Source organism: Sus scrofa, chromosome 13 (genome assembly GCF_054392235.1).
Source record: "Sus scrofa isolate SSC_HxYL_T2T_F1_AM1 chromosome 13, Sscrofa_HxYL_maternal_Yorkshire_Landrace_v2.0, whole genome shotgun sequence".
NCBI classification, from domain to species: Eukaryota; Metazoa; Chordata; class Mammalia; order Artiodactyla; family Suidae; genus Sus; species Sus scrofa.
This window is the reverse complement of record NC_139395.1, coordinates 138,182,505-138,206,089: the sequence shown is the minus strand read 5'-3', so window position 1 is coordinate 138,206,089 and position 23,585 is coordinate 138,182,505. Positions and strand designations below refer to the sequence as shown.

Sequence of the window (23,585 nt, the reverse complement as noted above, 5' to 3'; positions counted from 1 at the left end):
AACAATAATATCATTCCTTCACTCTTATACATTCTGAATTTTCTATAATAGACCTCATTATATTTATAATGTGAAACGAAGCATTCTAGCTTTACAAGAATGTGTTCCTATGTCAGCAGTCATAGAGCAGGGAGGAAGGAAGGCAAAGGGAAGAAAATTCAGAAGCTGAGTAGTTGGATAAAGGACCAGCTGGAGGAGTTACCATTGCGGCTCAGTGGAAACAAACCTGATTAGTATCCATGAAGATGCGGGTTCGATCCCTGGCCTGTTCAGTGGGTTAAGGATCCGGCATTGCCATGAGCTGCAGTGTAGATCGCAGATGCCGCTCAGATCTGGCACTGCTGATTTGATGCCTAGCCTGAGAAACGTCCATATACCAAAGATGTGGCCCTAAAGAGCAAAAAAAAAAAAAAAAAAAAAAAAAAAGACCAACTGGAAAACTGGCAAGAACCAAGAGCTAGCTTTATTATTATTATTTTTTAATTTGGCTTTTTAGGGCCACACCCACAGTATATGGAGGTTCCCAAGTGAGGGGTCAAATCAGAGCTATTGCTGCCAGCCACAGCAATGCAAGATCTGAGCCATGTCTGTCAGCAATGCCAGATCCTTAACCCACTGAGCGAGGCCAGGGATAGAACCCGAAACCTCGTGGTTCCTAGTCGGATTTGTTTCCACTGTGCCACGAGGCAGGAACTCCCCAAGAGCTTGCTTTAGCCAAACATGTAAAGATACAAGATGACAATCAGGCCAATTTTAGTTATCATTCAAATAAATAAAATAACAGCATTATAAAAAGAAAATAACAGTGTTCCTTTATTATTAAGAAAAGATGGCTCCAGGGAGGTGGGATTAAGATGGCAGAACAGAAGGACTGGAGCTCAACTTCTCTCCTAAGAACAACAAAATTCACAACTAAAGACTGAGCATTCTTCACCCAAATGGACTGGAAACCATAAAAAAGATACCCTACTCCAGAAGAAAAAGAGGAGGCCACATCAAGAGGTAGGAGGGGTGATTTCGTGATATAAACAACCCCATACCTCCTGGGTGGGAAGCTCCACAGACTGGAAACTAACTGGTTCAGAGAGACTGACCTACAGGAGTGAGAGTTCTGAGCTCCACATCAAACCCTCACGTGTGGGAATGTGGCACCAGGAGAAAGAGCCCCGGAGCATCTGGCATTGAAGGCCAGTGGGGCTTGTGTGCAGGAGCTCCACAGGACTGGGGGAAACGGAGACCCCATTCTTAAAAGGAGCACACAGACTTTCACGTGCACTGAGTCCCAGGGCAAAGCAAAGTCTCCAAGGGAATCTGGGTCAAACCTGACCGCAGTTCTTGGAGGACATCCTGGGAAAACAGGGGTGAACGTGGCTTGTTGTGAGGGAAGGACATTGAAGGCAAAGCTCTCGGGAATATTCAGCAGCAGTGCCTTTCTCTGGAGGTGGCCATTTTGGGAAAATCTGGCCCCACCTGTCAGTCAGCTGCTGAGAAGTCCCAGGGCAAACAACAACCCAGGTGGGATCACAGCCCCGCCCCTCAATAAACAGGCTACTTAAAGACCCCTCAGGCACACAGCTGCCTCTAATCCCACCCAGAGACTAAGCCCCACCCACCAGAGGGATTAAAATCGGCTCCTCCTAACAGGGGGGCAGGCATCAGCCCCTCCCATCAGGAAGCCTACAGCAAGCCCCCCATACTGACTTCAGCCACAGGGGGGCAGACATCAGAAGTAAGAGAGGCTACAACTCTATTATCTGTAAGAAGATCACCACACCAAAAACCTATAAAAATGAAAAGACAGTGGACTATAACTCAGATGAGGGAGAAAGGAAAAAACCCAGAAAAACAGCTAAGTGAGGAGGAGATTCTTAGCCTCCAGGAAAAAGATTTTAGACTGTTGATGCTGAAGATGATGCAAGACATTGGAAATAAACTGGAGGCAAAGATGGATGACTTACAGGAAACACTGACCAAAGAGATACAAGATATAAAACTTAAATAAGAAGAGATGCAAAATACAATAACTGAAATAAAAAATCCACCAGAAGCAGCTAACAGCAGAATACAGGAGGCAGAAGAACGAATAAGCAAGGTGGAGGACAGATTAGTGGAAATTACGGATGCAGAACAGAAAAGAGAAAAAAGATTGAAAACAATGAAGAGAGTCTCAGAGAACTCTGGGACAACGTTAAATGCATCAGCATCTGTATTATAGGGGTGCCAGGAGAAGAGAGAGAGGAGACAAAAAAATATTCCAAGAGATAATACCTGAAAAATTCCCTAACATGGGGAAGGAATCATTCACTCAAATCCAGGAAGCACAATGAGTACCATATAAAATAAACCCAAGGAGGAACACCCCAAGACACATACTAATCAAACTGACCAAAATTAAAGACAGAGAAAATCTTGAAAGCAGCCAGGGAAAAGAAACAAATAACATACAAGGGAACCCCGATAAGGTTATCGGCAGATTTTTCAACAGAAACTCTGCAGGCCAGAAGAAAAGATGGCTCCAATAATAATTCATCTAAAATAAAGTATCACTTGCTTATTTCCTTCTATTTATCAGTTACACCCATAGTTTATAAAAACGTCACTGAAGACTAGTAAGTGAAGTAGTGGATGAAACAAAGCACTGATGCAAAAGGCAGCAATCAGAATTAATCATCTTTTGAAGGGCTAAGACATCTTTGTTTTAGATAAATGAAAGCTGCTTTATCAAACCCTTATTGTATAGAAACCACTTTGGTTACAGACAGAAAACAGTTAAGCATAATTATAGTCAAAGGAGGGAAAAAAAGACAACTTACTTCATCATTGAGCCAGTGATAGTTCTTCAAGGTCTGGATATCTCCTCGAGTGATTCGCAATTTGAAAGCACTACTTAGAATCTCATCCTGTGGGCCGTGACCTAGAGCATTACTGATTTCTTTTTCCATGTCCTGTATTAGAAAGTCCAGAGGTTGCTACTTTAATATAGAACAACTATCAGATACTAAAAGTCTGAGATTGAGAAAAGCTTTTCATCTTTGTAATACCTGACCTTTAAGTAAAATATACTATCAAAAACCTACTAAATTGAAGTATGAAAAGATCTCAATTTAAGACTACAAAGTAGTCTTACTAATGGTTACTAAAAACGCTAGTTCAGGATTTCCCATCTTGGCTCAGTGGTAACAAACCTGACTAGTATCCATGAGGATGTGGGCTTGATCCCCGGCCTCGATCATGGGTTGAGGATCCGGCACTACCGTGAGCTGTGGTGTAGGCTGCAGCTGCAGCTCAGATCCCATGTTGCTGTTGCTGTGGCCAGCAGCTGCAGCTCCAATTCAACCTCTAGCCTGGGAACTTCCATATGCCACACCTGTGGCCCTAAAAAGCAATAATAATAATAAATAAAAATAAATAATTTAGAATCTAGTTCAATTATTAGCTTCTGGAAACAATAACTTAGTAATAACATTTACATTTAAGATATAATCTCAATTATCCCACTACCATTTATTAAGTACTAAGAGCCAAATATGGTACCAGATGCTTGAAGCACATCATTGATCCCTGCTTGTGGAGAAAGTATTATCACCCTTTTAATAGAAGAGGTAAATCTCAAAGAATTTTGGCTACATGCTCAAAGTCATATAATGATTAAAAGGCAGAGCTAAGATTTGAACCCAGGCGAGTCTAACTCCCTAGCCTTTGCTCCTTTCATACTTTCCTTATCTACCCCTTGGACTTTTATTTTTAAGACATCAAAGTAATAAAATCAGGACATCAAAGAGATCATACTATCCATTTTGGACCTGAAGAGAATAAGCAGATAGCCAGAAACTAGAAAATTAGGCAGCAGTCTAGCAACTGAGTCCTTATTGAATACCTTCACTATTCTAAAGGATTATGCAGATAAATGCATATTTAAGCAACAAGCCTGAAACCATAAACTAAATAGGAATTATTTTTATCCAATGGAGTTCCCATCATGGCTCAGCAGATACAGGTCAGACTAGTATTCACGAGGATGCAGGTTCGATCTCTGGCCTTGCTCAGTGGGTTAAGGATCTGGCATTACCATGAACTGTAGTGTAGATCACAGACACAGCTCAGATCTGGCATTGCTATGGCTGTGGCATAGACCATCGGCTACAGCTCCGATTTGACTCCTAGCCTGGGAACCTCCATATGCTGCAGGTGTGGCCCTAAAAAGACACACACAAAAAAATTTCAATTCAGCTTCCCCCAACTAGGCACAATTTTGCAATTTTATGGATTTCTCTCTCCACCTGCATGCCCAATATACAGCAACAGATAGTCACTGAATAGGACTCACTACCACCCACCAAGACAACAAATGGAGGAGCCAAGATGTGGCTCACTTTTAAAAATGAGAATTTTTAACTACCTTCACCTCCTTGTTTTCTCTAAGTTTTTACTTATAGAAATGTTTCAAATGCAATAATCAACGAAAGGAGCATTTTCATGAATCATAATCACTTAACAAAATACTGCAATGAATTCAATCCTAATGTCAAATCCATACTATGTAACCCAAGTATTTTAAGGTTAGAATCTACAAAGAACCCATTATATTCCAAGACATGTGACATATTACATCTACTCACATTTACTGAACATTAATCAAATTCCTTAGGCCACCTTCACAGTTCACTAATGATCACTGTAGCCAGGGACTGACTAGCCCCTAGGCCTGACTGCCTGCACATATACATCCCCTAGCCCAGAGAAACCCCCCCTTAAAACATAACATTCTTAAAGTCTTGAATAACTGAAGTTATTTAAAAACATGCCTCTTATAGCACTGGGAACTATATCTAGTCACTTATGATGGAGCATGATGGAGGATAATGTGAGAAAAAGAATGTTATATATGTACGTGTGACTGGGTCACTTTGCTGTACAGCAGAAAATTGACAGAACACTGTAAACCAACTAAAATGGAAGAAATAAAAATCATTAAAAAAAATGCCTCTTATTCCAATCAACAGAAGAAACAATACCTCTGTAAGTTCAAGAAGATCTTCCGTCCTCTTATCCCTCTCTTTGCCTGAGCAATTTTTTTCTTTTGTCTCAAGTATTGACATTTTCCTCCTGAGTAAGCCATTGCTTCCACTGCCTAGGCGGAGTCGGGCTGATACTTCTTCAGACAGGTCAGGTTCCAGCTGGTGTCCCCTCCTCTGATCAAAAAAGTCCCCATATTCTACCGACATGTTTGGTACTTGCACATATAAACATACGTAACACATGAAATACAAAACAGTGCCACTATCTTGAAAAGAAAAGTAGTAAATCCTCAAATGAGGAGATTAAGCATAGCTACCTGTCCCTATAAAAGGGAACAAAAAATGTTCAAGACCTAAGGCTCCCAACAGGACACCTCAATTATGAACCATGAAAAAGAACACTCACCAGCTTCCCTGTAGGTAGCAAGAAGAGTATTTTCAGTTCTCTTATCTCAATTAAAAATAATATAGGAGTTCCCACTGTGGCTCAGCATGTTAAGAACCCAACACAGTGTCTGTGAGGATCCCTGGCCTTGCTCAATGGGTTAAGGATCCAGTATTGCTGTACGCTGTGGCACAGGCTGGCAGCTGCAGCTCTGATTTGGCCCCTAGCCCGGGAACTTCCATATGCCACAGGTTTGGCCTTAAAAAAATAAAAATATAATAAAATGTTTTTAAAAAGAAAAGTATAGTTAAAAGACATTTTGTAAAGTTTTTAAAAAGCAATAATCCCATCACTCCAAGTAAACCACTGCTGGAGTTCCCCTGTGGTGCAGCAGCTTAAGAATCCAGCACTGTCACTGCAGCAGCTCAGGTTGCTATTATGATGAGGGTTCAATTCCTGACTCGGGAAGCCGAGGGCACAGCCAAAAACAAAAGTAAACAATAAAATAAATAAATAAACTACTGCTATTCCATTCTTATACTAAGTAATCTTATCTATTTCATCCTTTTTAAAAAGTAATTATATACTACAGGAAAATACACAAAACATTAATGTACCACTTAATTTTTGTAAAATTAACACCTGTGTAACCACCACTCAGTCAATAAAAAGAATTCTGGGAGTTCCCGTCGTGGCGCAGTGGTTAACGAATCCGACTAGGAACCATGAGGTTGCGGGTTCGGTCCCTGCCCTTGCTCAGTGGGTTAATGATCGGGCGTTGCCATGAGCTGTGGTGTAGGTTGCAGACGCGGCTCGGATCCCACGTTGCTGTGGCTCTGGCGTTGGCCGGTGGCTACGGCTCCGATTCGACCCCTAGCCTGGGAACCTCCATATGCCGCGGGAGCGGCCCAAGAAATAGCAAAAAAAGACAAAAAAAAAAAAAAAAAAAAAAAAGAATTTTGCCAGCATCCCATAAACTCATTGATAAGAACCTTTCCTTATCATGAACCTATGTAAATAACCCTTACTAATAAGGTCTTTAAGTCATCTGGTAGGCAAACATTTAAAATCAAGAAACCTATTTAGAAATAGAGCATTGGACTAGAATCACACTCTCAACACACATAACCAGTACTCTTCACTCTAGCTAACTGCCAGGTACTGCTCCTAGGAAACCAGAAGCTGCTGGCCCTTTCCTATGGTCCCAGATAGCCATGCCTTTAGGTTCAGCAAACATGGAAGCAGGATGTAGGCTTTAGCCAGGTAACAAATACACCCTGAAGTCCTCTCTCAGGCTTAGCTCCACTCTTCTTTCAGTTTTTATTCCACAGATGATAAACAGTAATTATACACAAAAAGCTTCTCTCTGATCACTGGAAACGGGTAACATTAGAAAAGGGAACATTCTAAAAGTTATGACTTAGACTTTAGACTAATTCTTGTGAAGAGATCAAATGTAAAAAGAGAAATCTGATCAAACTGATACTTAATACAAAGCAGTTCCCTAAACTTTGGTATTTCTATTATCTAGAGTGTGAAATAATCTAAAACTTCAAGTTTGCATTTAGTTTAGGAATAGCCTTCTTTTGAACATGGAGTGTTTAGTAAAACACTTTGCCATTATTATTAAAAATGTTGGTATTGCTATGGAGATCACTGGAACACTTCTCATGCTAATACTTATATAGAAAATGTAAAATCCCAGTAAGAAGATTAGTAATATTTTCAAGTAAATACGAAGTCTTGACTCTGAAAAGAAAGTCCCGCACAAATATTTTCCCTAAAGACATATGGTTTTAAAAAAATTCTCCAGGGAGTTTCTGTCTGTGATTCAGCAGAAACGAATCTGACTGGCATCCATGAGGACACAGTTTCGGTCCCTGGCCTCGCTCAGTGGATTAAGGATCCGGCCTTGCTATGGCTGTGGCATAGGCTCTCATTCAACCCCTAGCCTGGGAACCTCCATATGCCTCGGGTGTGGTCCTAAAAAGACCAAAAAAAAAAAAAAAATCTCCAAAAGAAGCCAAGCAAAACAGACAAAGATTGGGATAGAGGCAAGCTGGTCTCTCTTTCAAGGGTGGCTACCACGCAGAGTTAAAAATCCAGCAACTCAGAAAAAGCCAAAGGTATACACCTTCCATGCCTGTTGCTTTTTCAAAGGAAACAACAGAAATAGAAATCAAGAGTAACACATATTATCTTTCTTATTTTTCACAGGCACCAAAATGTTAATGTTAAGTCAGGTGAGAGAGTAAAAAGACATAAACTTTAACCAGGGTTTCTACTTACACTTTCATTGTCTAGTCTGATTCCAACTGTCTTCTCTGTATCAGAAATTTTCCCCTTTGAACACCTGAGGAAAAAACTGTGAGATTACAGACTGAATGATTTTAATCTAGTACATGTTAAACTAATTTTAGAAATAAGATTTAATAATTGTAAACAAATACTGCCTTGAGTTTGCATAATCTTCTAAACCAAAGTTTAGCAAAATTTTTCTAAAAAGGATCAGATAATAAATATCTTAGGTTTTGCAGGTCTTACAGTTTTTGTCATATCTTCTCAATCATCATTGTAGTTTAAAAAGAGCCCTAAGTATTACATAAATGAATGAGCTTGACTATGCCCAATAAAACTTTACTTTTTACAGGCAGGTGGGCCAGATTTGACCCATCGACCACAGTTTACCAAACTCTACAATTAATAAACCAGCATCCAAAATCCTACAGCATGTAGAAATCCCTTCACTGTCCATATGCTAGAGATGCCCACCACATCTACACTTAGTTAAGCAGCACCTGTGCCTCCCAACTCATAATGCCCAGGAGAGAAGGGCAGCACCCCAAGCTAGGGTGGGCATCTGACACAACAGCTACCTATGTACCCACATAAGCTGACCAGCCACCAGAGATGAGGAGGGTTCACAATTCCTCAGACATGGTAAGTCATAAATGTAGTTTACAAAGTAAAAAAATAATGTCAAAAGAAAGCTTAGAATAAACTGAACCATGTACCTCTTTTCGCTTCTCACTGAACACAGAGGTCCTCTTGTTTCAACGACTCTATCTGTGAGGATGTTTAAAAAAAAAAAGTTTCCTTTATTAATCAATCATACGCCAGAATTTCAATTTGCAGTTTCCAAAGTATCAAGATATTGATTTACACTGAAATGCTAAAACAGGTTCCAAAGACATTAGCCTTCTTATAAATTAATTGCTTAAAAAAGCATAAATCTCTTTCTCCTTCCAATAATATCTTTAATGTAAACTAATTCCGTTCATTTGAAGAGCTATCCTTTAGGATCATTTAGTGAACAAGTAGAGAAATACAAGGAAATTAATATAATATAATACAAAATTAATTTTAGGCCCACAAAATATGTGCTACAATGTAACACCTAGGAATAATAATCAAGAGGTACTTTACAAATCGGCTTTATCTTAAAATAGCTTTTTTACTAAACTGCTGGTACTAGATAAGCCCCGGTCAATGCCCTGGGGTCTGATTTTTGTCTTTTAGTTTGGTACACCATCTTTTTGTGGTATTTTTCAATTCTATATGCACTTGAACAAGGTCAATATATTAAGATAGGGCTAAATCTGGGAACTCACATTGTTTTGGAACAAATTGAGTTGTTCTGACTCCATGACTTTGCTCTTCCCCCCAGCTTTTGGTCTTTAATGTGTCCATCTGACTTCTTTGAGAACTTAGAAACACAAAAAGTGAAGATCAAATACAAAAGGAAAAACTACCATAAGTATTCATTATCTCTGTCTGGCAAGCTTCTCCAAACAGGAGTAACTGATAACCCTGAAACATCAAATTACGAAAAAGGATATAACATAGCATCATCTGGGACTAGGATAAAGAGTCTAATCCTGATTCTAATATTCCAACCAAGTTACCTGATCTCCAGTTTCTCCATTATAAAATTGATCTCAATCCCCAGCGCCACCTTGAGTAAAACAAATTTCAGTGTGATAAAACCCAAGTTAAAAGATGAAAAAAAAAATTTTGTCTCTTTTTAGGGCTGTACCCATAGCACATGAAGTCCTCAGGCTAGGGGTCAAATTGGAGCTGTAGCTGCTGGCCCAAGCCATAGCCACAGCAATTCCGGATTCGAGCCGAGTCTGCCACCTACACCACAGCTTATGGCAACGCTGGATTCTTAACCCACTGATCAAGGCCAGGGATCGAACCCACACCCTTGCCCTCATGGATATTAGTTGGTTCATTACCACTGAGCCACAAAGGGAACTTCTTAAAAAATTTTAAATGACATACTGGAATGGATCCCAAAACAACATATTGAAACCAAGAACATAAGGAGCAAAACAATTTGAGGAGCCTGCTGACATGATAAAACAAATAGTTCATGAAACATACTGCTGCTTCCAACAGTGGCTGGTCAAAATAAGGAAAAAGATGTCTGGCAAGGCATTTATCCTGTTAGCTCAACTTACCCATGATGAGTTGAAGTTACAGGAGGAACGGAGTTTCCATGACCACCTTCTTTAAGGCGTTCCAATAACCTTCGGTATTTCTCTCTTTCCTCTTTTTGAACACCCTAAATAAAACAAAGCATTCAGATAACTACTAGCATATCAAATCTATACTTAAATCATAAACAAAGACTAAGAGATCAAAAGCAGCCCACAGATTTTTTTAAATGAACTAGTTTATTTACAACGTTGTGCCAATTTCTGCTGTACAGCAAAGTGGCTTGGTCATACGTGTATATGTATATATATACACATATATACTTTTTTTTTTTCTTTTTATGGCCACACCCACAGCAGATGCATGTTTCAGGGCCAAGGGTCAAATAGAGCTGCAGCTGCAGGCCTATGCCACAGCCATGGTAACAATGGATTCAAGCAGCAGCTTGCAACACCGGATCCTTAACCCACTGAGCAAGGCCAGGATCAAACCTATATCCTCAAGGACACTAGGTCATGTTCTTTACCTACTGAGCCACAACAGGAACTTACTACATTTTTTTCCAATCATCTACCAAGAGATTGGATATAATTCTCTATGCTATAGAGTAGGACTTTATTGTTATAGATGTTTTATTCGCCAGCACAGTGCTTAGTTATTTTGTTTTTTTAAAAAAAAATTCAATGATCTTTTAATTTCTTCACACTGAAAAAAAAAAAAAAATCCAAAACACTCTGGCCTCACTGAAACACTCTTTCAACAATCTGGAGCTATGTTAGGCTATACCCTTTGGTCAGCTACTCACTCCAGCCCATTTTACTAATTTATATTACCTGCTAGACATTGCCAGCAACTGAGTTTTTGACAGTAGACTGAGTTAACCACAAAAAACTCTGCAGAATTAATCCACTTGTATATTCAGAACATTCAGCCTTCAAAATGGAACTGGTCTCAGAAAGTCACCAATGACCCTCTTTGGCCAAATCCAACAGACAATTTTGTCATCTGACATCTCTCTCCAGCATCTCACCCTGCTGATCTCGTCTTGCCTTCCTGGATAATACACTCTAATTTCTTATCTTCTCAGTCTCAGTGCGGATCATTTCTTCTGCCTGCTCCCGGATGTTAGATGGTTCTGCCCATTCTCTCTTCTCACACTACATTCTCTCCCTGAGGAATCTTTTTAGCTCTCTTAATTTATCTACAACCAATATGCAGAAGATTCAGAAATGTGTCCCTAACTCTGCCTTCCTTTCAGAACTCCCACCACCTGTATCCAAGAGTCTATAGGACAGGTCTTCTTGAATGTTTCACAGGCACTTTATACAATGTCTAAAACTGAAGTCATCATCTTCCCCCTAAACATAGAGGGTGTCCTGTTCAGTGGCACATATATATCCAAAACTGAAACCGGGAACTCGGGCTCTTCCCTCTAACTTTATATCATATTTAACCAATAAATATGTCCTTAATAATATTACCTTCTAATATTTCTCAAATACAGCCTGTATCTCCCATATATATCTGCTCAGTCCCATCTCCAATTTCTCATCTAGGAGGTACTGAAGCCTACTTTAATATGTCTCCTTAAAATCCCCTGTAGGACTGTGGTCCATTCTTTCCTCTGGCTATGGTTTGCTGATTACAATGTATAAGCTCTTAGAGAACAGAGACCATATTTTATTCAATTTACAATTGCTGAAAACTGGCACAGCGTCTGGGACCCAAATAAATATTTCTTTGATGAACTAAACTAAATGGCTGGGGAAAGCCATATACCAAATTGCAATAGGTAATGGTCTGGGGAAATGTCAGAGACAGGAATAGTTCTAAATTCTCCTGGAATAAGTGAAGATTTCAAAAGGGAAATGAAGATTGTTGATGAAGACATCATGCTTAGTGCCCTGAAAAGGGAAGGAAAAAGCAGACATGTACACCATCTACTCCTACTTAGTCACAGTTATTACAGCTTATAAAAGAAACAAGTTAGAGTAATTCAGGCACCCGAAAAGAATCTATAATCGTATCTTTTCCTAACATGATTCCTTTTTCTTCCTTATAGTGAAAATAATTCTATCTGAAAACTGATGAAATTACAAATCTATTCTAGAAAGATACATTACAAGCATCGCAGTCAAATAGGAGCCAGATAGAGAAGAGAGATTGGGAGATTTACAGTCCCTGTGCACCCTCTTATACCTTTTGAATTCTGTACCACAGTATACATATTTTCCCACCCCACAAATTCCTAAAATCACTTTTAAAAGAGACCAAGCTAAAAGCGCTTACCTCCTCCACAGTACAATGGGGACGCCTCAGACCCTTGCCACCCTCTTCAGAAATCATCTCTGTTACAACCTGTTCCTGAGGTTTCCAAGTTAAGGAACTCTCTGGATGTCCTTTGCTATGGCGACGGCCACCTGGTCTTCTGTTATAGCCTTCTGAGCTCAAAGTAAAACTGAGAGACAGGAAAAAAAAAGAAGTTATTCCCAAACTGCTTAAATTACCAGAATTTAAGCTCCAGACCATTCTGCAATTGAGCTGTCTCAGGTTAAGCTTGCTCTAGGCAAGTCATACAACTACCACTCACAGAAATTAGATCTCTAGAGCAGAGGGCACCCAGAATTCTGCTATGGGATGTCTACTTCCAGTCACAGGGCTGCCACATGAAAGCCTCTGCCTTCTTCCTCATGCCAAATTTTCCAACTGCAACTCTGGATTTAGCTCCTTATTAGACCACATACCCTCCTCTCGTGCTGCACTCTTCCTTTAGTCATTTGGCACCACTGGAATTATTGCTGTGACTGTTTAGTATCTGCACGCCACACTAAACTTTAAACTCCATGAGATTTCATCTTTTCACCACTATATCCTGCTACATGATCTAAGCCAAAAGGCACTCAATCAATATCTGCTAAATAACAAATTATGAATACTCAATTAATAAATGCTAAAGAATCAGAAGCTATGAAGCCTACCTAGTCATTGTTGCTGTGTGACAGAGCCTGGCCTTCCTGTCATTACCAATAAAGGAACAAACTGACATCATACCTCTCCTGGTGTGAAGTTTAAGAAAAGACACAATATCACGTATATTGTATATTTTTACCAAAAAATTTGCATAATATAAGACAAATGAGTAAATGTCAGATGAAATTAAAGGACATCCTACAAAAGCAATGCTCTGTACTCTTTAAAAATGTCTATGTTATTAAAGACAAGGAAGGGCTGAGGAGGTGTTCTGTATTAAAGGAGATCAAAGAGACATGAAACTTAAATGTAACACAAGATCCTGCAACGAATCGTGAACCAGAAAAAAAATCTCTATAATAGAGAAATTTAAATAAGATTATGTAGTAGTATTGGATCAATATTAAATTTTCTGATTTTTGGTAATCTGTGTTTATATAAGTGAATGTCCTCATTCTTAAGAAACTCATACTCGGAGCTCCCACTGTGGCTCAGCAGTTAACAAACCTGACTAGTATCCATGAGAACTCGGGTTCGATCCCTGGCCTCACTCAGTGGGTTAAGGATCCCGTGTTGCTGTGAGCTACAGTGTAGGTCACAGATGGGGCTCAGATCTGGCATTGCTGTGGCTGTGGTATAGGCCAGTGGCTACAGCTCCTATTCGATCTCTAGCCTGGGAACTTCCATATGCTGCAGGTGTGGCCCTAAAAAGACAAAAAAATAAACAAAATAAAATAATAGCTTTAGAGAGAAGAAAAGATATTGCATCCTTGTAATAAAAACTTGATGTTTGAAGAAAACATCATGGGAATAGGGAGTGAGAGGAGAATGCTTACAACTTAAAAACTATGAAGCCAAAAAAACAAACACATAAAAGACAACTATGTAAATATATGTACATTCATACAACTATATATATATACAGTGTATTACACACACACACACACACGGGCAGTAAAAGTTTTTTTTTTAAAAAAAGGCAAGGACAGGAGTTCCCATCGTGGCGCAGCAGAAATGAATCCAACTAGGAACCATGAGGTTGAGGGTTCAATCCCTGGCCTCGCTCAGTGGGTTAAGGATCTGGTATTGCCATGAGCTGTGATGTAGGTCACAGACACAGCTCAAATCCCGTATTGCTATGGCTATGGTATAGGCTGGCAGCTGTAGCTCCAATTTGACTCCTAGCCTGGGAACCTCCACATGCCACGGGTGCAGCCCTAAAAAGCAAAAAAATTAAAAATAAATAAAATAAAATAAAATTTAAAAAGGCAAGGACGACAACAAAAGAAGAGAATAATACAAGAAAATTAAATTAGCTCAATCCATAAGGTCCAATATCCAAGCAATAGAAATTCTAGAAAGTGAGGACACAGAGAGAAGAAAATTATTAATAAAATAGTAAGAATAGTTCACTGTATGAAAATTTGTCAGGTTATAAACAATTTCTTCATTGTTCTATATGCATATTATATTTCAAAAAAGTTTAGAAGTGAGCAATAATTCTTTTTTAAAAGGTTTTCAAAATTAGATGCTAAAGGCATATAATATGGTAGAAAAATAACACACACTAGAATACAAGTCTTTCACCAGCTGTATGATAATCGGCAATTTACTAACCTCAGAATACTTACTTAACAAGACTACATGATAGAATAAAAGTGAGAATACCTAGCAAAAGTAAGCATTTAAAAATTACTAAGTTTCCATTTACAGAAAGGCAGAATTAACACTCACCCAAAAGAAGGCAGGACTCTACGTGGCTGATCTCGAGTTACTGTCACTCTGATCTTTGGATAGTCACTTATTCCATTAGGAGATTTATTACCTATTTTTAAAATGCATTTGTAATTGTAAAAGAAAACAAAAAACACAAAAAAAACTGTGAACAGTCTGCATTAGAAAAGAAAATCTGGGAGTTCCCGTCGTGGCTCAGTGGTTAACGAATCCAATAGGAACCATGAGGTTGCGGGTTCGATCCCTGGCCTTGCTCAGTGGGTTCAGGATCCGGCATTGCCGTGAGCTGTGGTGTAGGTCGCAGACTTGGCTCGGATCTGGCATTGCTGTGGCTCTGGTGTAGGCCAGCGGCTACAGCTCCAATTCGACCCCTAGCCTGGGAACCTCCATATGCTGCGAGTGTGGCCCTAAAAAGACAAAAAAAAAAAAAAAAAAGAAAGAAAGAAAAGAAAATCTGTAAGCAGTCTAAATAAACTAAATTCTTATTTTTTCAAATTATCTTACTATCCAGCACAAATTTTGTAAAAGTTAAAGGAAAAGCAATAGTTCTTAGTCTGTCTTTGCTCTCAGGTAGGTAGCAACAATTTATAGGAAAGCTTTACTAGTTTTGCTTGCTAGAGCCAACAAGAGGCATGGAGAATTCAATTATTATAAACTCTTTGTAATCTAATCAAACTGAGCAAATTTTTCAAATTGTTTCTTCTTCCCAAGAAAACAGAGGTATTTTTAAGTGAAAATCTGCCATATGTTTCACTGGAAGCTTCCAATACCTATGAGATGGTTACTATACTTCAAAAAAGGGTAACAAAATTTTCAACGGCCATGTTTTCTGCTGGCGCTGCTATGGGCTGCGCAGGTGGAGGTGGGACTCCAAAATGCAAAGAGGTCTAAAGCTGAAAGTTTTTTCTTAAGGCAATAGCAGCAAAACCTAAACTAACCTGAATTCATTTGTTTGTAAAACATTGTTGTTATTATTATTATTATTATTGGTCTATTTTTTGTCTCTTTAGGGCAACACCCACAGCATATGGAGGTTCCCAGGCTAGGGGTCGAGTCGGAGCTGTAGCCGCTGGCCTACACCAGAGCCACAGCAATGCCAGATCCGAGCCAAGTCTGCGACCTACACCACAGCTCACGGCAATGCCGGATCCTGAACCCACTGAGCAAGGCCAGGGATCGAACCCGCAACCTCATGGTTCCTATTGGATTCGTTAACCACTGAGCCACAACGGGAACTCCATGTTTGTAAAATATGACTTGAACCAATCTTCAATCCTGTTGGGGTTTTTAAGATAATATTCAATAAACAATAAAAACATTGGAATTCCTGGAGTTCCCTTTGTAGCTCAGCAGAAACAAATCTGACTAGCATCCATGAGGACCCAGGTCCCATCCCTAGCCTCACTCAGTGGGTTAAGGATGTGGCTCTACTGTGAACTATGGCGTAGGTCACAGACATGGCTCAGATCCCACTTTGCTATGGCTGTGGTATAGGCCGGCAGCTGTAGCTCTGTCTGATTCAACCCCTAGCCTGGGAACTTCCATATGCCACAGGTGTGGCCTTAAAAAAAAAAAAAAAAAAGGAATTCCCAAACATATCTCCAAGAGTTTGAGATTAGAGATTATGGACTTCATATAAGAAATCTGCCCTAGGGATACCTGGGCTCCACTGACTAGGCTACACACCCACAGAAACACAGTGCTGATACTTTAGGCACAAAGATAAATTTACCATCCCCTCTAAATGTCAATCTTCTGAACACATAACTTCTCTAAAGGCTCTTTTCCCCCCTTTCTCTCAAACTTTACAAGCCTATCTGTGTGACAGAGATCACAATCATGTTCAGGTCTCTGGATTCTTCCTATTTTTCCCCACCAGAACATTTTGTACAGTTTAAACAATAATTACAACTCATCTTTGGGGTCTAAGGATGATATGAAGGTTCCTAAACCACAAAACCATGAGAACTGGGATCCTAAGGTTGCTTCACAATCAGATGATGTCCTTCAAAAGCAGGGTTTTATTATATTTGTTATTTTACGTTGTTTTATTATTTTGTTTTGTTATTTTGTTATTAACAGTTTTATTATTCCACTATTGTTTTGATGTTATTAAAGCTTTTATTACTTTGCTATTCCTGATAACTTAGCATAGCGTCTGGCACAGAGTAAGCTCACAGGTGTTTTGTTTTTGTTTTTGACCATACCCAAGGAATATGAAATTCCTGGGCCAGGGACTGAACCTGTACCACAGCAGTGACCCAAGCCCCTGCAGTGACAATGCCAGATCCTTAACCCACTGCACCACAAGAGAACTCCTGGGTTTGTTTGTTTTTTTTTTTTTCTTTTTAATGAATAAACCCTGATCTAAGTCACATTAAATAAAGACACAGATAAAATAAATAGGAAACATAATAGTAAACTCAAAAACAATTCTAAAGGAAAGCTATTTGCTTTTTAGAGTGGTAGAGAGGATATATCCGTTTTCTCATCCAAAGCCAAATCAGTGTTTTCCTTTCCTATTCCCAAACTCTGAGAAAAGAGGCAGAAGGAGGTAGAGGAAGCAGAAACATTTTTGACCACCTCACCCAGTTTCAGCATGTTGTTCCAGGATCCAGAAGCTGTCAGTTCACAAGATGAAGAGTTCGAAAATACCTTAAAATCAAAGAGAATCACCTCTGTAGAAACTCTTAGAATTTAAATATTTTAATGAAAAAAAAATCGCCCTACCGGTAATTATTTAGTTACCTCATAGAATAAATTTTACCAACAAGACCAAAGATTTAACTTGCGAAGACTCACAAAATGATGTAAAATGTAACAATTCCAGATTCTTCACACATACTTAAATAAGAAAAGAAGTACAGTTGACTCTTGAATAACAGGAATCTGAACTACATGGATCCACTTAAATGTGGATTTTTTTCAGTAGTATATACTATAGTACTATGTGATTACTGGTTGGTTGAATCCACAGCTGCAGAACCTCAGATACAGCAGAACTGTGGATCCAGAAGGCCAACTATCTAAATTTTCAACTGTGTGGAGGGCTGGTGCCAGTAACTCAAGCACTGTTCAAGGTTCAACTGTATTAGCAATTGGGCACTTTATAAATATCTTTGAAATGTGTAATTGCCTAACCTTTAGTTTTTTGGTCTTTACATCAAGGCTAATAAAGACATGAACATTTCTGGAAAGAAGCTATTTTACACATTAATTCCTAAAAAGAGAATATTTCTAAAATTTCACTTTAATGACTAAGTACAAAGACCAGTAGCCCCAGTGATGCCCTACCCCTACTGACCTCTCCTGAAGGGGCCACATTCCGTGTGCCATTACAAGCAGAGGTTACCATGGGTTTTGTGGTCAGCTGGAATGGGAATCCAAATAAGCTGGCAGCATTGTAGAGACTGGTTTTCACTTGGTGAATAAAGCAATCTAGGAAGTATAATATAGATTACATATATACGTAGAGTAATTAAATTTTTAGCAAAAAAAAAAAAAAAAAAGATTATATCTTAGGGCTTCTCTCAATTTCTTTTTTTCTTTTCTTTTTAGAGCTGAGGGTATGGAAGTTCCCAGGCCAGGAGTCGAAATGCAACTGCAGCTGCCAGCCGATGCCACAGCCATAGCCACAGCAATGCCAGATCCGAGTCACATCTGTGACCTACACCATAGCTTGCAGCAATGCTGGATCTTTAACCCACCGAGGGAGGCCAGGAATGGAACCCACATCCTCATGGATACTAGTTGGGTTCTTAACCTGCTGAGCCACAACAGGAACTCCCTCTCAATTTTTATTAGCAGTCCTACATTTAATCATTGAGAGAAAAAAATCTGTAAAAATAATTTTTCCTCCTATCTGAACAACTGCAATTCCAGCATTGTAATTTTTGGTTTGTTTATTTTTTTTTTCTTTTTTAGTAGTATATCTGCCAGGATGTAAAAGCATGAAACCATCAGTTTAGCAAATCACATACTGATTCACAAAAAGAGTCCTGAAATGACAGCTGCCAGAGAAATGAGTTTCCCAATTACATAAAACAAATCTTTACTAGAGAGAAAAGGACATAACTTAGACAACCTGGTACAGCAGAATTCTACAGGAAGTACTACCATTTACTCACTGGTTGTCCTTGCTTCTCGGGCAGGTAACAGTATAGCTGTCCCTAACTAAGTGCCTATTATATCTCAGCTACACCCAGGATGGAAATGAGTGAAGTGCAAAATACCAGTTCCAAACATCTATACTGAAACAAGGCTACCCATCTACTAGAGAAGATAGGTTAGAAGATCCTCAGACTCACCTGTCCCTGCCACCAAAAATAAACATTACAAAATAAGAAAGTAAATAAATAAGGGAGAGCAGAGGTGAGTGCTTTCTCCACTTCCTCCTTTTATCACACCACCACTTTCTCACTTCCTACACTGATGATTTGTTTTCTACAATTTCCTTTCTATTTCCTAATTAAAGGTATTCTAAAGCACTCTAGCTTGAGAAAAAGGAACCATCGTCTTAGCCACATTCTGCTTTAGAGAATGGTCTGAAAGTGAAATGCTCGCTTTTAAACATCAAGCACTCTAGCACATATATTTTCCAGAAAGACAGAGGAGTAACTTAAACAACAAGAAAGATTTGCTAGCTGGGTAAAGCAGAATCCAATTTTAAGTATTTTGTCACTAGAGAATAGTTAAAAGTACCAAAATTTGCAAATGACTTGTTTCTCATTCTGAGAGAATTCTAGGTTGTCCCTCTAAGAATGATGAGGGAGAGAGTTTCTGTTGTGGTGCAGCGGAAAAGAATCCGACTAGTGGAGTTCCCGTCGTGGCTCAGAGGAAATGAATCCAACTAGGAACCATGAGGTTGTGGGTTTGATCCCTGGCCTCGCTCAGTGGGTTAAGGATAACGGCACTGCAGTGAGCTGTGGTGTAGGTCGAAGACTCGGCTCGGATCTGGCGTTGCTATGGCTCTGGCATAGGCCGGTGGCTACAGCTCCGATTAGAGAGCTGGGAATCTCCAGAGTTGGGTGTGGCCAACAAAAGATAGATAGATAGATAGATAGATAGATAGATAGATAGATAGATAGATAGATAGATAGATAGAGGAATCTGACTAGTATCCATGAGGAGACAGGTTCGATACTCTTAACAACATAAACAGTGGGTATAAAAAGTATTGGAATATTGATTTTCCCACAAGTTTTGTCAAAATCTGAGTATGCCCCAAAGTTATGTGAAAAGATCTCACTGACTCAAAAAAAAAAGGAAGGCCCACCTCATCTATAAAATGAGGATAAGATCACCTTATTTTGCTGAGACTAAATCTCTTAAAATCCTTTTATCTGTAAGATCAGGAGTCTGAAATTCTAAGCTCCTCCTTCTTCTCACACTTCCTTTTTTCCTCTCAAAAGCAACAAACACACTCAAATCCTCTGTTACAATACTCAGTAACCACTAGTAGTTACCAAATTTAAATGTACATGAGATTAAATTCAGTTTCTCAGTTGCTCAGGTGCATGTATTTCAGGTGCTCAATACCCATATCTAAGAGTTTCGATTGACCAGCACCACTAGAAACTTTTACAAATTCTGCCAGTAAGTATTACCTCTGCCACCACTGCTTCCCCTTTAGCTTAGGTTCCCTTTTACACCCTCCATTTAGAAAATCTTCAAACTATTGCATTTGGAGTGGATAAGCAATGAGATCCTGCTGTATAGCACAGGGAACTGTATCTAGTCACTTAATGATGGAACATGATGGAGAATAATGTGAGAAAAAGAATGAATGTGTATATATGTGTGTTTGTGACTGGGTCACTTCGCTACACAATTAAAATTGACAGAACACTGTATACCAACTGTAATGGAAAAAAATAAAAATCATTTAAAAAAAAGAAAATCTTTTTTTTCTTTTTCTGTCTTTTTGCCATTTCTAGGGCCGCTTCTGCGGCATATGGAGGTTTTCAGGCTAGGGGTCGAATCGGAGCCATAGCCGCCGGCCTATGCCAGAGCCACAGCAACATGGGATCCGAGTTGCATCTGCAGCCTACACCACAGCTCACAGCAATGCCGGATCCTTAACCCACTGAGCAAGGCCACGGATCGAACCCGAAACCTCACTGTTCCTAGTTGGATTCGTTAACCACTGAGCCACAACAGGAACTCCAATAAAAGAAAATCTTAATGCACATTTCATGGACATCATGGAGGGAGATGTCCTTAACATGGAAGTCCGTAAAACAGATTACTACAGCATTATTTCAGGAACTTTCTCTAATACCACCATTTTTTAATTTTTTTAATCACATATTTATTTATATTTTTGTATAAAATTGACTCTTTTTTGCTAAACAAATGTATCTGAATGGTAAATGTATAGTGCTACTACTTTAACACAAGGCAACATCACCTGCCTTATGAAGAAACAGACACACAAAAATATTAAGTTCCAGCTGAGCCTGTTAAAAAAGGCAAAACTGGCAAGTACTAGATAAGTATTTCTTTTTTTTTTTTTTTTTTTTTTGGTCTTTTTGTCTTTTTTAGGGCCACACCTGCAGTATATGGAGGTTCCCAGGCGAGGGGTCCAATCGGAGCTGTAGCCGCCGGCCTACGCCACAGCAACGCCAGATCCTTAACCCACTGAGCAAGGCCAGGGATCGAACCCACAACCTCACAGTTCCTAGTCGGTTTCATTAACCACTGAGCCACGACAGGAATTCCCAAATGTTTCTTAATGCTATGAATGTCGTATCTCCTAAAATCATTTCCTGAACTGGTATCTATCCTGTGCTTTGGAATATAATGTCCTAATAAATTTGGTATATATTTCTGACATTCAAAGTCTTCTGTATTTTGAACTCTCTCTTTTGTCAATTTTTCCCCTGTTTTATTCATTATTTCCTGAATTGCAAAACTTTTTACTGTCCCCTCTGCCTACTGTCCTTCCTATTGCTCTGTCAATACCCTATCCATCCTTGGACTCACCTCACATATTAGCTCCTTCATCAAATATTTACTGAGACTCTTAGAGCTGAAAATCGGACAGTATTATGTTATTACTTTTCTTATTTCATTTATCATGTAATCATTGACATTAGTATAATTTATGTACTGTCTTAAACCCCCCACTAAATAATCATATACTCCTGCAGTTGTAATGTCCTTAAAAATAAAGAACCTGTTGTATTCATTTCTGTATTTCCTGTAGAACCTAACACATTGTTTAACAGTAAGATAGGCTCAATAAGCACTCCTGAATTTACATTAAATCTTAACACAGACATATCCACTCTTTACTACATCTGGAGATAGATTCAAATTCACATTCATTTTTGAGAAGAAGGAAAACACTATTATAGTATTTAATAGTGCCTTTTCCCTTTAATCTAGTTTTATTCTCTTCTACCAGTGATGTCTAGACCTTCAGATACAGAGAAGTAAACAATCTGAGGTAACTCATTATACTGGATCACTTAGCTATCTGAACTAGATGACTCCAGTTTGAAATAGTTTTTACAATGTTTTCTCTTCAAATAAAAAGCACCTTTTGGGAGTTCTGATGGCCTAGTGGGTTAAGCCTCCTGTGTTTTCACCGCTGACGCTCTGGTCACTACTGTGTGGCACAGGTTCGATCCCTGACCCAGGAACATCCACGTGCTGCCGGTGTGGCAAAAAAATTTTTAAATGCTTAAAAAGAGAGAGAGAGAACCTGAAATAAATATTCCAACTCTCATTTTAAAAGTAAAAAATTAAGAAATAGGAGTTCCTGTCGTGGTGCAGCGGGAACGAATCCCCGACTAGGAACCATGAAGTTTCGGGTTCGATCCCTGGCCTTGCTCAGTAGGTTAAGGATCTGGTGTTGCCATGAGCTGTGGTGTAGGTCGCAGTCGCGGCTCGGATTTGGTGTTGCTGTGGCTCCGGCGTAAGCCAGCAGCAACAGCTCTGATTAGATTCCTAGCCTGGGAACCTTCATATGCCACAGGTGTGGCCCTAAAAAGACAAAAAGACAAAAATAATAATAATAATAAATTTTAAAAATAAATAAAAAGCACCTTTTCTTTATAGGAAGATTAGGAATTTTGAAATGCAATTTCAACATACAGACTTATTTATCTAGAAAGATATTTAAGTCTCTGGTAACACTGTTTACCTCTAAAAAAGATAACAATGGAAAAGGGACAGGAAAAAGACTTACTTTTCACTGTATATACTTTTTATCTTTTGAATTTTGTCCATACATATATTTTTCCTATTGAAAAAGCTATTTTTTTAATTAATATTTAATACCTAATCTTGGTCTTTTGGCTGGTACTTCATCAGTGTCCACTGTAGAAAAGAGACTGCTGAAAAAAGAGAAGAGAGACATAATATATATGCATATATGTTCATATACACACATTTCCATTTCTATAAGTAAGCTTACTATTCAAACACACCCTCTTCCATTCACTCTGTCATAAAATGAGATCTAACTGATGTTTATGCTATAGTAGGTCTTCAGCTTTTGAGGATGTGGAGATCTAAAATTCCCTATTATATAATCATGTGTAGTCTGGCTAGACTACAAACATGAAACTGGCCAGAAATCTTTACTAGTAAACGAATATAGGTAAAAGCTTAGGACCAGTTATTCCCCTTCTCTCCAAAAATGATTTAAGAATAATTTCCTTCTGAAAGATGACAGCTTCCCCAGAAGAAAATCATTTTTTACTTCAGATAGAAGTAGACAATTTAAGAATTGTCTACTTAAAAGACAGTTCTGGTGTTCCCATCGTGGCTCAGTGATTAACGAATTCAACTGGGAACCATGAGGTTGTGGGTTCAATCCCTGGCCTTGCTCAGGGGGTTAAGGATTCAGCGTTGCTGTGAGCTGTGGTGTAGGCCGGCAGCTACAGCTCCGATTAGACCCCTAGCCTGGGAACCTCCATATGCTGTGAGTGCAGCCCTAGAAAAGACAAAAAAAAAAGACAGTTCTTAGCCAGAAAAGGGTGTTATATTTAACTGTGTTTTTATCATGGAAACTATATTACAGTGATAAA

At 39.0% G+C, this 23,585-nt stretch overlaps 1 protein-coding gene across 30 annotated transcripts in view; it reads right to left on the bottom strand.

Moving 5' to 3' along the window:
• The window catches only part of SENP2 (SUMO specific peptidase 2), a 39,996-nt gene that overhangs the window by 14,380 nt on the left and 2,031 nt on the right, over positions 1–23,585 (bottom strand). For 6 of the 30 annotated variants that reach the window (XR_014824482.1, XR_014824484.1, XM_021069989.2 and 3 more), the window contains exons 2-12: positions 22,834–22,889; positions 17,852–17,985; positions 17,136–17,202; positions 14,548–14,638; positions 12,133–12,301; positions 9,867–9,970; positions 9,015–9,109; positions 8,418–8,469; positions 7,693–7,768; positions 5,016–5,192; positions 2,814–2,945 (exon numbers count right to left, since the gene is read on the bottom strand). Coding sequence is in view for 23 of the 30 variants with exons in the window: in XM_021069989.2 (XP_020925648.1) it covers positions 2,814–2,945; positions 5,016–5,192; positions 7,693–7,768; positions 8,418–8,469; positions 9,015–9,109; positions 9,867–9,970; positions 12,133–12,301; positions 14,548–14,638; positions 17,136–17,202; positions 17,852–17,985; positions 22,834–22,889 (1,153 nt within the window). In the remaining 7 variants the exon portion in view is untranslated. Of the gene's footprint in view, positions 1–2,813; positions 4,166–5,015; positions 5,193–7,355; positions 7,769–8,417; positions 8,470–9,014; positions 9,110–9,866; positions 9,971–12,132; positions 13,364–14,547; positions 14,639–15,952; positions 16,130–17,135; positions 17,203–17,851; positions 17,986–22,741; positions 23,436–23,585 lie in introns of those variants that run through there. The other 24 variants (XR_014824481.1, XR_014824485.1, XM_021069991.2 and 21 more) reach the window with 10 other exon arrangements.